Here is a 14,164-nt window from a genome sequence, read left to right on the forward strand (position 1 = left end):
TATGTCGCAAAAAGCAAAGTGTAAAGGTGTTGTTCCAGCAGCGTAAATTGATTTTTTTTAGGTTTTTTGGAGTTGTACCCAAAAAGGGCAATGTTGCCGCAATTAACATGGCAAGGGAGACAACTTGTCAAACCATTACGACCGTTAAAATGCGTATATTGTAGACCTACCAAATCTACTTAACATTAGCGTAATTTGATGAGCTGTCTGAAACCATTCTGACAGGCTAGCCTATGGCCGATATTCTCAACAGGAGATTGAGAACAATAGCCCAAAAAATAACGTGGGAGCAATTGAAAATTGTAGGATGAAATTCAAAACACTGAAGAAAGCCATGCACTTGGGCTAATAATGTTTTTGTCTTCACATCTTGAACAAAATCAATAAATTACTTCAAAATAACTTTGCCACACGCTATTAACTGATGATGATGATAACTGAGGCTAAATGCTGAGCTTTAAGATGAAAGGGTAAGATAACCATGACTGAAATAGGGATTCACTGAAATGACTAGTATTGCACAGATCCAGCACTGACTTTTTAGATCAGAAGGTGACCCAAACTGCACACTTTGTTTGGCAGAACAGTAATTTTAAATTGCTCAGCATGACTACCATTAATATATCACAAGTATTTTCAATTAACATAGTCTGCCTCCACAGAAATCCAGAGGGGGCTTGGACAGTGATAGACTCACTTTGCCCTACTGGGAACATTAGGGGAGACTGTTGGGCACAGCATCTAATTGTCTTCTTTGGAAAGGGCAACATGTGGGACACTGTCATGTAGGGGCAGCATAAAGGGCACTTAATAACAGCACCCTTTTCCATTGGAAGTAAGGGCATGGGAACAGTCCAATTTAGGCCATTATAAGGGCACCATATAGGGTACTGCATCACATTTTCTATACTAAAACGGAAGTCATTAAGACATGTTTTTACATTTATAGAGGGCACACTGTCATTTATTGCGTGGGGCATCCTGGGCACTCAAGCATATTTCACAATGTGAATGGCAGACAGTAGGGCACTACTGTAATGCCACTCTAAGGCATTTTAGAAACACTTTCAACCATGGGGGCACCAGGCAGTCACCCCCTGAGTCTTCCAATGGGCCTGGAAACACCCATGGGGACAGTATATTGCACCTATAATATTGGGGAAGCCAGAGGAGAGGTAATATAGAGGCTTGTCAACGTATAGGCTACTTTAAACAATGAAAATACTTTATACAATTGAATAAAAAGTCTCCTTGATTCTTTGTGTTTCACGATTACCTGAAAAACTGATGATAATATTCAGGTACTGCTTGGAGCAAAGTATACCCTTCATATTTCCTGGCATAGTTCAAGAACGTTCCACATGCAAAGACATGCAGACAGACTGAACAGTGTCAAGGCTTGGCTACAGTGGGTTTGCTTCCTTGTGTGTGATTCCAGCAGACTACATAGTCTAGGCCTACCTACATAAACTGCAGTCTACTACCCTCCTTTCTACTATTATAGTCTACTCTCCTTTCTATTACTTTCTACAAAGGATGGTAGGCTGCTCTTATGTGTTCATTGCCATCCTTAAGAGTTGCTTAAGTGTTATTTTATATATATATATATATATATATATATATATTATATATATATATTTTTTGAGAATGACAATTAAATCTATCTAGATAAACTATGCTGGGCCTGCTGAACCTATACTTCTTCCACAGATACTGGTCAGGGAAGCATTACTTCTGTCTCTGAAGACCCTTGGGGCTGGTGGGATAAACGCTCTTTGTCTACTCTGAGCACCTTCATCCACCACAGGCTTGTCAAAGAACGGATACGCCATCATTGATTGTAACTTGTCTTGAGGCTCTGCTTAGTTTCAAGGCCTTATTTTATGTAAATTAACCAATGGCTTTTGAAAACAGATAAAGTGACCTTTTTTATTAACTTGTTAATTTAAATTAATATATTTTTTGGAGATGAAGTAAGGCTAAACACGCGAATCATTCATGTCTGAATTTACGTTCCCGAACACGGACTAAAGTGCTTTGAGCGCAGGAATGGGCTCTATGCACGCTAGACTGTTACGTCACGTCCGTCTTTCGAAAAGCCAAATAATACGGTTCAGAGTGTTCAGGTTGACTTCCTAGTTACTGTTTGTTGATAGCGAGATAGCGTCGTAGCAGCCATGATTAAAAATAAAAGTGTATACCAGAAACAAATAAAGCAGTACCATGAGCACTGCTGTGTGCCGGAGTGTACTGCGTCGTCAACATACAACGGCACTCTTAGTTTTCATTCATTTCCAAGCGATGAATCTCTGAGGGGACTCTGGCTGGTTAAAGTTCGTCGCAAACGTTATCAAGTGACTTCACACAGTAAGGTATGCAGCCTGCACTTTACTCCTCATGATCTATCAGAGGCAAAGTCAGAAGGTGGGAAGAGACGGCTCACGAAAGGAGCTGTCCCATTATTATTTAAATGGAACAACTTTGAAGTCCCCCCATCGAGACCCAGTGTGTGGGACCGGGTGGAAAGACAGCCGCAGCTGGAGCCCACTGTGCCGTCTCCAGAACCCATGGAGTGCGCTGTTGTCGCAGACCACGACTACTGCTTTGTCCCTGAACCTGCAGGCCTGGACATGGCAGCGGTTAAAAACGAGGAACTCCAAAAAGAGATCGAGCTGTTACACAGAGAGTTGAAGGAACTGAAAATTCAGGCCACCTTCGGGTTACAGAGGTTTGCGGGATCCGACGACGACATTTGTTTCTACACAAGGTAAGTGGTATGTTTTATGACAGCAGTTAGTTGCAGTACTGTAGTTAAAACTAAACCTACAAAAAATGTTATGCTATAGTCAAAGCAGCCCCTCTTTAGTAGTTATGGCAACATTTCTTGGCTGACGACTGTGATGTTTGTTGTTGCTTGTAGATAGGGCTATGAGAGTATGGTGGGGAGATAACATACACGCACACATGGAGTTCGTGAAAAAGACAAAGAGAAGGACAAGAAGTGAGAGTAGGCTATAGGAAGGCTAGAGAAAAAGGAGATGTGGATGTAGGGTAATCTCTGTAAATCTGTTTGGTATCTATTCTCTGTAAAGTCTGTATTCTTTGTCTGTGTTTTCTTCTCATAGATTTGCCAGTTATTGGCATTTTATGAGGTTTTGGGGACTGATTGAGCCATCAGTGCACAAAAAGATCCGGACGTCAAGGGCCAGAGCTGCTGAGAGGAGAAATGAACCAGTCTCAGTGGTCCGTCCTGCACACACGGTTTGTATTTGCATGTTTAGTTGGTGTATGTAGTTCTTTAACCTTCGTAACATTCTACATTGCCTTAACAAACATATTGTTTTATCTCAACAGTCATTACAACCCATAGACAAGCTGTTCCTCTTCCTGATGTACCTAGCAGCTGGCCTTAAACAGAGGGACTTGGCCAACAGATTCGCAATACACCAGTCCACCGTAAGCCGCATCTTGTCCTCATGGACAAACTACCTCTATACACTCCTGGGCTCGGTGTGTATCTGGATGGAAAAAGAGGATATAAAAGCTCACCTCCCTGAGGAGTTTAAAGAATTCCCGGATACACAAGTAATTGTAGACTGCACACAGCTCAAATGCCAGACACCATCTTCTCTTCTCCTCCAGAGTGAGATGTACTCATAGCACAAATCTCACTGCACCATGAAGGGACTGATTGGGATGGCCCCTCATGGTGCAGTGACCTTTGTTTCCTCACTCTATGAGGGGTCTGTGAGCGACAAAGAGCTTTTTAGACGTTCAGGCTTAACTAATCTCCTTACTGATGACATGGGCGTCATGGTTGACAAAGGCTTTCTGATATCAGATGTGGTCAAGTGCAAGGTCTACTGCCCCCCTTTTCTGCAGAAACTGAGCCAGATGCCGGCAGAATGCGTCCTCCAGACACAAAAAATAGCACGTCTCAGAGTGCACGTTGAAAGGGTAATAAGGAGAGTGAAGGAGAACAAGTTATTTGACTCAGTCATACCACTGTCATTTGCTGGGAGCATCAATGAAATGTAGACCGTTGCTTGTTTGCATGTGAACTACCAAAACAAACCCCTTGTCAGGGCATGGGCTAAATAAGAAGGGTCCCAACTGAAATGTTCTGTCCTGGAAGATCTCTTGTTACCATTTGTTAACCAATTTCTTGTTACTAATATTATCACACAGAGCCTTTTGTAAATATATGTATTTATTTTGTAACAGTTGTTAAGTGATGGCTGGTTGATTTCATATTGTAAATTAAACATCATTCTTACACATTACGTCTCATTGAGAGGTACTTTTGCATATAAACACCAAAGTAAAATGTATCACACTTTTGTCTGATTACCTCTTGAACTTCTTCATCTACATGTAATCGCTGTACAAAGAAATCATCTTCAGCCCAAACAAAAAAATCACACCAAGCAAGTACTGTTATAAGAAGCTGTCCTTGCACTTGCCAAAAGTACACATGGCTTTTCCTTAGCTTTAAACTTCCATTTGACATCAACAAATACTTACACTCCACGTAACTTTTTACATTTGGACATTTAATTTCCACTAAACCGAATGATGGGGTTGCAGTGGGATTGTAAACAAGCCCATCTGGTGAAGTACCTAGCCATGGAACCTGTGGATGGATGACTAGTCCACAAGGTGAGTAATTGACATTTGTGCTGTTTGCATACTGTTTAGCTGCCTCAAATTCCATGTCCGATCCCCTCTTCATGTCTGCAGTCTGCCTGGTGCCACGAATCATTCTCTCGGCAAGAGATTCTGAGGTACTGTGGCCGCGCACATGACACACCTCCCTAAACCTTGATGACGTTATTCTTTGCTGTCGTAGCATGTGCCATTCCTGAGTAGAGCTCTGATCACGTGTGGAGACTTCAATTCTATGTGCCATCTCGATGGACACAGTCAGGCTTTGCAAATGCAACTGCTCCTCCTCTGTGCATACCCACACACACTCTGTTGGTGAAAGTTTGTGTGCCTCCAGGGGAAGATTGGGAGAGGGTGGAGCATTCGGATGCCACACAATGTTTCTGGAGAGGAGTTTGGGCTGTTGATAGGATAAAACACTTCCTCTCTGCACCGGTCCAAACTCTGACTCTGCTAGTGTTTTGGTCGCAGTCATACCCATTGTTGTCACCATTGGCTTCTTGTAGATCTAGTCCACTGTATGCCTCTGTCACACGCAGCACAGACAGGTCAGGAAGTGGGCCAACCATCCCTCTCATCAGAGTACTCCTTTGAAGAAAACATAGCATGACACTATAAAATGTGAGGCAGCCACAACATATTTTTTACACTGTTTTACAGGTAAATGTGATGTAATTAAGCAATTTTGAATCTTGAACATTTACCGTAAGCCGCCTTTACACATCCGGCCTTGCACAGGCTTTGTAACCACCATCTTGCCAACTGGTCCTGGTTTTATACCCTGAGAAATAAGCAACAAATTAGGTGTCAAGTTTTCATTGTAAAATGTTTCACCTTCATCTGCATTGTAAAATCTGAGATTATGAAATGTACAGCTGTCCGTGGTTTGTGCCATTGTTGCTCCTCTTCTGTACAGCTGTGAACCGGTGGAACCACTGGCACACTGAGCTGGGAGAAGTGGGCTGTCTGGAACAGCAGAGCAACTGTGTGGTTGCACATGGCAGTACCAGCCACACATGAGCACCTGCACATCACCAAGATGACAGGCACTGTATCTCGGAGAACAATCTGTTGATAGATCATTTTCAGTCAGTACATATGAATATATTTGGCTTACAAACAAACTGTTGGCATGAGATGGAGCACCCTACTTAAATGGTGTGCTCAAATAGAGAGTTGTGGTCACAACAAGTACGCTGAAGACATACACTCCTATTTACATTAAATGTACAAATCTTGAACGGTGACCCGACGTCCTATTTTACCCGGACATGTGCTCTTTTTGAGACCTAAAAAATTGATTCCAAAATCGTCCGGGATTTTGCCTCGTTGGATATTTGTTATCTGGTCACCCTAACTTAAACCTCTACGAACAGCTGAGCTTGAACGTCTCAGAACAGTTGAACTCGAACCAATATACTACCAATGACACCCTACTTTCACTGTATGAGGTTTTTCGTGCTTCCTCATCGACCTGAAGCACGAAGCCCGCACAGCTACCTCTCCTGTCGCCCTGTCTTTATTTGACACTATGAATTACATACACACAGATTACAGCAGAGTACTGGGCTATATCGAATTATATACTTAAACATGTTAAATTATAAATATTTAACTTGGCTGAAAAAATATTCACCTCATAGATACTAACGATACTATCGCTGAGGTAACGCAATGTTTACATTAGCCTACAACTAGCTAGCTAACGCTAGCTCGTTAACCATGACGATACAAAAATACAAGAATGACAGACTCACCTTCGTATTCATGAATGTAGGAGGAGGCGTACATTTTAAACCCCTTCTCCAGTTTGCTACTGGGTGCCTTTGAGGATGATTTAGTCAGGCGATGGACGTCATTTATTGTCAGTTTTGGCAGCTCCGTCAGGCATCTGGTATAAAACCGCGCCATTGTTACAAAGTAGTTGGAACGCCGGAAGTAAGTGAACCGTATTATTTGGCATTGTCGCGAACGTTCTACTTACGTGCATAGAGCCCATTTACTCGACGGAACTGTCTTTTGAGATTCTGTTTCTGCCTGTTTGAAATTATTTGCAACACATTTTAGTTTAGCTTGACTTATAGCCTGACACAGATCAGGCTAGTCCCGATCCTTGGTTACGTATATCGAACTAGAATAATCCACCTTAATGGAACGGAACTCTCGCTAAAGTAAGTGAGACTTGGCGAAATAAGTCTCGTTTTCCCTTAATCGACGTTGATGGAACACCCCCCTGGAGGGTGTTCCATCAACGTCGCTAACGCAAGTCGCGCTAACACGAATAAGTCTCACTTGGGTAAACGTCAATTTAGATTTAAGCCTTAAACCGTTCCACTAACGTTCCGTTTCATTAACAATCATCGCTAACACAAACCAGACTTGCGTAATCTCAAACTGTGGACGCGCACGTAGTATTTAAGCAGCCCAGAGCAGGTGATCGTCAAAAAGAAGAGAAATGGCGAAAAGAACAGCAAAGACAGCCCGAGCTGATGTTTTTTCCGTTGCGGAGCATACATTTTTAATGGAATTATATCAGGACTATCGAGACGTCATCGTCAAAAAAGGAAATACAGCCGTTATTAATAAAGCAAGGGAGGTGGCTTGGCAAACCATTGCTGACCGACTAAATGCATAAGTTGTAGGATTGTTTTATTCTAATTATTGTGGTGTGTAGACAAATTAATGCATTTACCGTTTTTAGCCAATTTTGATGAGGTGTTTTAAAGCCTTTCTGACCGTAGGCCTAATTATTGGGCTATTTTCAACAGCAGCCAACTGAACACTCAAAAACGGACTTGGCAACAAGTCAAAATTTAATATAAGAACATTTTCCAGAGTGGTAAGTATAAGTAGCCTAGTAAATTCAAAGGTTAGTGTACGTGTTCTGTAAAATTGCACCCTTTATAGCCACTAAAAAGATGGGTGACAGCATTGCGACTGGTGGGGGAACACCTCCAGAGAGCCTTACACCTGCAGAGGAGCTGGCCTTAAGCCTCAACCGGGGGCACCCTCTAGTAGAGGGAATAGAGGGTGGGACCTCTTCTGACGTCCTTCCCCAAGGTGTTCGGGAGAAATATGTTCAAGGTATTTTGACTGCTATACCTTTTGAGGAAAGGTATCAGTCTCTCTATGGTAAAATTAATAGGCCTATCTTTCAGTGACTGGAGATGAAATATCCCTTTTGGATCCCACTGAAGGGGCTCAAGGCCATTACATTGATCCCGTAAGTATTCCTTTTTTAAAGATGACATGCTGTTTTTGGAAGCTTTTATATAGGCCTTAGTGGTCCCCTAATACTGTATCTGAACTCTCTTTCCCGAAATTCAGCTATTGTGCAGAATTATAGCCACTACAAGTAGTCCCACAATCAGCTTTCCTCAGAACGCGCTGGTTCTGTTTCTGTAGCTTTAAATGCTAATGAGGAGGAGAGGGGCGGCAACATGCGCTAATGTTTACAACGGATGTATCGCAATGGCTCGTAGCCCCCGTTGCTGTAAGATGCCTCGAATTTAGCCATTCTCATCTGATCAATCTGGTTTGCAGAGGTGCACACTCAGTCATTTCAATGTGGAGAAAGGCGGATATCGCGAGCCATAACACCAACAGCAGAACGGTTATCCAAATAACAAAGAAGTGTTCAACACTCGCGTTACAGCGTTTGTATTCACACACACACTTGATGCCATCTACCTTTACGTTAACAACAGTAACTCAGCTGTTGGCTGCAGAGCTAATGTTACAGCCACATTCTAAGGGCAGCAAGCTAGGTAACCATATACAGTAAAGCAACAAAATGATATAGCGTTAGTTAACTTACTTGTCCAAGGTTTGTTGCTTGACCAAGGAGATTTAGTAATGATCCAGAAAGGCCAGCTTTGTGTTGGCTCAAGTTGAGGAAACAGTAGTGGCTGAAATGTTTGGCGCAGACATACAACACTTTGGGAAGTTGTGTCGGAGCATTTCCAGCAAAAATAGAAATTGAGATATTGGTTGTGCAGAGGCTCGGATGAAGGAATTAAATAAAGATTTGTGCTTGCATTTGTACATCCAAGCACTGAGCAACTGTTGTGCTTCGTTTGTTTGCTCCCCATGATGTCTCTCAAGGAAAAACCGATATCGCACTTGCCCTTGCACGGTGGTAACTCAGTTTCTCATGGGCGGGCCAGATGATCTGGGCTGGCAAAGCAGAGAGAGGGAAGGTAACCTTTCTCGTATCTACGTCACTTGGAGGAGATTTTCAAACATAGCGTTTGAGCCTTCATTTTGTCAAAGGCTGAGAAGAACTCCCAGGGCTTTGTTTAGACCTATCGAAAATTCTAGCCACTGGGGGACCAAAGGCAGGCGAGGGGAACTCAAATTAATATTAAATAACCTCATAAAATGAAGTTTTCATGTCATGTCACCTTTGAAGGCTGTGCATGATTACATTATTCTTTTAAATTATGTTTAACCATACACCTTGCTGCAGGAAATGACAAGAACATCGTCAAGGACCGAAGTAGGTAACTAATAATATTGCTATGGACGACATAAATCGGCTACTCTGACGATCTTCTTTTTCACAGGATGTCCGGGCAATATACAAGAGGCATTTGCTTCTTGATATTGAAAGCAAAAAACTGGACATGGAGTACAGAAGATTAAAAATACAAAAGTTGCAGTTGGAGATAAAGCAACTGGAGAAGGATGTATACATTTAAAACACTGCAGAAGATCATATTTGGGCTTTTTAATAACTTTTCCTTTTTGTCTTCACAGCTTGATGAAAATGAATGAATAAATACAATGAAATTGCAATGTGTTGTATATTCTGTTTTACAAGCAATGTCACAGAGGCCTTTACATATGTCCATAGAACTGCACCTAAACCCCCCTAAACCCTCAAGGAAGACAAGGGACAACTTCCCTCTTAAATGAATTCAAACCAATTTAACTTAAATTCTCAGGTTTGAAATAAATGGTTAATTCAAACAAATGGGACCGTGATTAAAATGGGTTAACTGAAATAAGTATTTTTGTAAAGCTCCCGCACAGTTCTTCCATCTCTGTCCTGAAGGGCTGGGTTCAAATCTTCCCATTGCTCCTCTGGCAACACTCTGGGCAGTGTCTCACGGCGTAGGGTGGCGATGTTGTGCAAGACTGCACAGGCAACTGTAATGTCACAGGCCCTGTCTGGAGCAACCCTGAGACCCTTTAGGCACTGGAACCTCGATTTCAGTTAGCCAAAGACCATCTCAATCCGTGCCCTGGTTTTGGCATGGGCATGGTTGAAGGCTCTCTCTGGGTCTGTTGCTGGTTCTGGGTACGGTGTCATCAGATATGGCTTACAGGCATAACCTCTGTCCCCAAGCAGAAGTCCATTAAACTCTCCTACAGAATGGAAGTGTTTTAATATGCAAAATTGTTAAGGTGAAGTACATTATGTAAGCCCTATAGTAACAGCATGCTCTTGCCTTGTGCCAAACTCTGAAAGAGATGATGCTCGAAATATTCGGGAATCATGGACAGAGCCGGGCCATTTTGCCTCAATGTTGGATATCAGGCATTGCAGGTCATCTGACAAGATAAGTGTGTTAAATTATGGTTTAACACATGGTTTAACACACAATTATGGTTTAACACACTGCTTTAAAGAACTTTAATTTGAAATCTATAGGCATGCCTATATAAATATATAGTTAGCTATATTGTAGAAGGGCACATTTCATCCAATCTATTTAAAACATTTGTTACCCTCAAGTGTATGGACAGTTGTCCTCGGCTGGTACATAAGCATACCTGTACATTTAGGCTATGGAAAGACTTCCGATTCACATAGTCTGCCTCCACAGGTCCAGATGGGGCTTGGATTCGCACATGTGTGCAGTCAATTGCCCCTATGACATTAGGGAAGCCTGAAGGAGAGGAGTCAATTAATGCTTGTCAACCCATCAGGCTTCTTGAAAAAATAATAATGTCACATACCTGCAATTGAATAAAAAGTCTCCTTGACATACTTTGTATGTCACAATGACCAGGAAAACAGATGTAGATATTCAGGTACCGCTTTAGAGCAAGGTATACCGTTCGTATTTCCCGACATACAGTTGCCTTTGCAACAGCTTCTGCGTCCCCAACACTGTACAAGAAGGTCCCACAAGCAAAGAAACGTAGAGCTATACAGACGGACTGTACAGTGGTCAAAGCCGGGCTGCGGTGGTTTTTTTCCCTTATGTGCGGCTCCAGCAGGCTACATAGGTAAAATATGCTGGGCCTGCTGAACCAATACCTCTCCCACGGATACTCGTCAGGGAAGCACAGCGGGTTGTTTCTGTCTCTGAAGACTCGTGGGGCTGGTTGAATGAACGCTCTTTGAATAATCTGTGCACCTTCGTCCACAGGTTTGTCGATGAATGGACACACTATGATGGTTCATATTAATAAATTACCTTTTGACGCACTGCTTTTATAGTTTAGGCCTATGTCAATTATCCAAATAACTTTTGAAAACAGTTTAAGTGACATCATTTCTTACGTGGTTTATTTCAATCAGCATAATAATATATAATTATGAATTAAAAGATGAGCGAAACACAGCAATTAGCCTAATTCATAGGGTCATTGTGAGAAAAAAGGTTTACACTTTACACGGAACAAAAATGCTCGGAAGGCTGAAATTATATATTACTATCTTTTGAGATTCTGTTTCCTCCTGTTTGAAATTATTTGCAACACATTTTAGTTTAGCTTGACTTTCAGCCTGACACGGACCAGGTTAGCTCCAATCCTTGGTTACGTAGCTAGAACTAGAACAATCCACCTTAATGGAACGGAACTCACGCTAAAGTTAGTGAGACTTAAGTCTCTCTTTCCCTTAATCGACGTTGATGGAACACCCCCCAAGGGCCCGTTCGTCGTAAGGGTTGAAGCTAAGTTAATCAATAGTCCCTTTAGCCCATTAACATTAGCGAGCTAACTTAGAACCGCAAATCGTCGTTGACGGCTGATCCGCATCCAAATCATGTGGTTAATTTCAATCAGGCTAAACTTATCAGGGCAAGTGCACGAGCACGTCCTACTTCAAAATGCAGGAAAGGTCAATCACCAAAACCGTGATTTTCTAACAGTATGATGGCGGAAAAGACGAAAGAGAGAGCGGTGATATTCTCGCCATCTGAGCAGACTATTTTGAGTCTCTACGAAGACAATAAGCATATTATCATGGCTAAGTCAAACACCACCACCGCTGCCAGATCAAGACAGGCAGCTTGGCAAAAAAATTGCCGATAAACGAAATGCGTATTTTGGTAAAGGCTCATATTTAGTGCCTTATTACCCCCAATCAATCAGATCACATTTCTTTAAATGTACCTGTGGGAAGTAGGCTTAATGGAAATTAATCATCCAATGAGATCTTGCTAGCGAAAATAATGATATCAACTCTTTCAGAATAATTATAAAAACAAGGCCAAAGAGTATCTAATTGATACGAATTCATAGACACTTATGAGGAAATATGTAGGCCTACTGAAAGCGCTTATATCATGTACTATAAATGTGTATATGCATGTAGGCCTATGTGTAAATCCCTCTTTGATTTCATTGACTGGGACATGGCCAGTGAATATGATGAATTGATTCCTCAGCTGTTTAAGCGCCAATAGCCTACACTTTACTTACATTAACGCATGCTGCAGCTTTGCCAATGTTTTCTGCATTGCCTATACTGTATAAAAATGTACCTGAAGCAAAAAACCTCAAGGCTATGCATAGAATCTGAAGCACAGTAAAAGTTTCAAGTAGCTTTATTGTCAATTTCTTCACATGTTAAGACATGCGTTAACCCTTGTGTGGTGTTCATATTTTAGTTACTCAGTCAATGTTCGTGGGTCTGGTGGACCCGCTGCATTTCTGGGTTTTTAATTCAACACAATCAAATAATTTTAAGTTAAAATACTCAACAGATGTTTACTTTACCTATTTCAAAGCAATATAAACAGCATATATTGTTAATAGTTGCCCTTTACCTTTGTTAGAACATATTTATGAATTAAAGTGCTTCTCGTTTATTTTTTATAAAATGTAATAAAAAAAGAAAATCTGTTATAATCTAATTAGGAATGTAAACACAATCAACAAATGAACAAATGCAGGAAGGTTTTTCATAACTATAGACTTTTATTTTGGCTATTTGAACTTAATTAGACGTTAAACCAATTCAGGTCAGTTTACACAACACAAGCTGAACACATAAGCTGAACCATGTCAGTCTACACAACACATTAGCCCCATTGAACACATTGTATATTCATACCAGCCTATACACCACATGAGGGGCAGAGTTTTACTGTGTGTGTGTTGCATATGTACTTCTTGCACTTGATGCATGTATATTGTGTTTTTCTATCCATCTTGGGTCCACACACTTCGCAGCGCTTCTTTTTGTTACCGCTGGCCGCAACCTAGAATAATGAAAAGATCAGGATTTTTACTGTGCACCAAACATTTACGTAACACCTCTCTCTCTCGCAAGGCATGAGTGCCACACATACTGCAACAACATCACACACTTACTTCAGGCTCTGCAGATGGTGGCTCTGTAGGTCGGGTGGATGGGGCACTTGCATTTTCCACCTGAATCCTCCTCATGATGGCTGCAGAGGATGGGGTTCTTGGAACATGTTGTCTTCTCTGGATTTGAGGTCTCACCAGTGCCTTTCCCAGTTCCTCCAGAAAGAGGCGTCTCCTCTGGAGCTTCCTTCTGTTCCACTCTGGGTTCATTGCCATCCAGATGACAAAGGCGTTGTACGCAGAGATGTCCAACATGTCAAAAAATATCACCAGTGGCCAGCGTAGGGTCCTCCTTTTGCAGCTGTAGGCAGTTACCAGCTTGTCCATGTTGTCCACCCCTCCCTTTGAGGCATTGTAATCCATGATTATCTCTGGTTTTTGATGCTCCTGGCCACAGATTCTGTCATCCCTGTGCAGTGTACTCATGAGTAACACATTTTTGCCTTTCTTTGGCACATAGGATACCAGGGACGTGTCAGCCGTGAACATAAACTTGGAAGAGTTGACAGGCCTGTTCTTTGTAGTCAGCAGTTGGGGTGGGAGCTCAGGCTTGTTTTTCCGTATTGTTCCTACCATGGTCAGCTTCCTCTTTAGGAGCTCCTGTCCCAGCTTGTACGAGGTAAAAAAATTGTCGCATGTGATGTTGTGTCCACTGAGTCCCTGAGTCATGTCCAGGACAACTCTCATTCCTTGATTTTTTTCAGGGGCTCCACCATCAAGCTTCCCTGTGTATACTTGTAGGTTCCAAGCATACGAGGAAGTGGCATCACAGGCAGCCCAGATCTTTATGCCATATTTTGCTGGCTTAGATGGTATATACTGCCTAAAGGGGCAGCGGCCCCTAAATGGCATCAGCTGCTCATCGATGGTGACATTAGGCCCAGGGTTGTAAAACAGGGGAAGGCGGTGCACCCACTTGTCCCACACTGTCCTGATGGCAGCTAGCTTG

The 14,164-nt window shown here is 42.1% G+C and overlaps 1 protein-coding gene and 1 pseudogene across 3 annotated transcripts; one reads left to right on the forward strand and one right to left on the reverse strand.

Annotated features, from left to right (window-relative positions):
- The first annotated feature begins 2,567 nt into the window (after nucleotides 1–2,567).
- On the forward strand, nucleotides 2,568–4,317 carry LOC146300615 (uncharacterized; annotated as a pseudogene).
- On the reverse strand, nucleotides 4,235–9,068 carry LOC146300616 (uncharacterized). 3 transcript variants are annotated; one of them, XM_084703956.1, is made up of 5 exons: nucleotides 6,423–9,068; nucleotides 6,103–6,194; nucleotides 5,539–5,733; nucleotides 5,370–5,446; nucleotides 4,235–5,253 (listed from the first exon to the last, which is right to left on the reverse strand). In XM_084703956.1, exons 1-5 carry the CDS (start codon nucleotides 6,574–6,576, stop codon nucleotides 4,899–4,901), a joined length of 873 nt encoding a protein of 290 aa, XP_084560082.1. In that variant the 5' UTR covers nucleotides 6,577–9,068; the 3' UTR covers nucleotides 4,235–4,898. The 3 variants fall into 3 exon arrangements, 1 of the variants encoding a protein (XP_084560082.1); XR_014766415.1 differs by having other exon boundaries at nucleotides 5,195–5,253; nucleotides 5,370–6,194; nucleotides 6,423–6,556; nucleotides 6,650–9,068; XR_014766414.1 differs by having other exon boundaries at nucleotides 5,195–5,253; nucleotides 5,370–6,556; nucleotides 6,650–9,068.
- Nucleotides 9,069–14,164: the final 5,096 nt, after the last annotated feature.

Source organism: Hypomesus nipponensis, chromosome 2 (assembly GCF_054491055.1).
Source record: "Hypomesus nipponensis isolate SF chromosome 2, ASM5449105v1, whole genome shotgun sequence".
In the NCBI taxonomy this organism is placed as follows: domain Eukaryota; kingdom Metazoa; phylum Chordata; class Actinopteri; order Osmeriformes; family Osmeridae; genus Hypomesus; species Hypomesus nipponensis.

Bases quoted from the DNA above. Each gene is read 5' to 3' on its own strand.
- LOC146300616 (XM_084703956.1), bottom strand. From the start codon at position 6,576: ATGGCGCGGTTTTATACCAGATGCCTGACGGAGCTGCCAAAACTGACA. The intron at 5,734-6,102 runs GTAGGGTGTCAT...ATCTATCAACAG, and splicing joins AAAAACCTCATACAGTGAAA to ATTGTTCTCCGAGATACAGT. The intron at 5,254-5,369 runs GTAAATGTTCAA...TTTTCTTCAAAG, and splicing joins ATGTGTAAAGGCGGCTTACG to GAGTACTCTGATGAGAGGGA.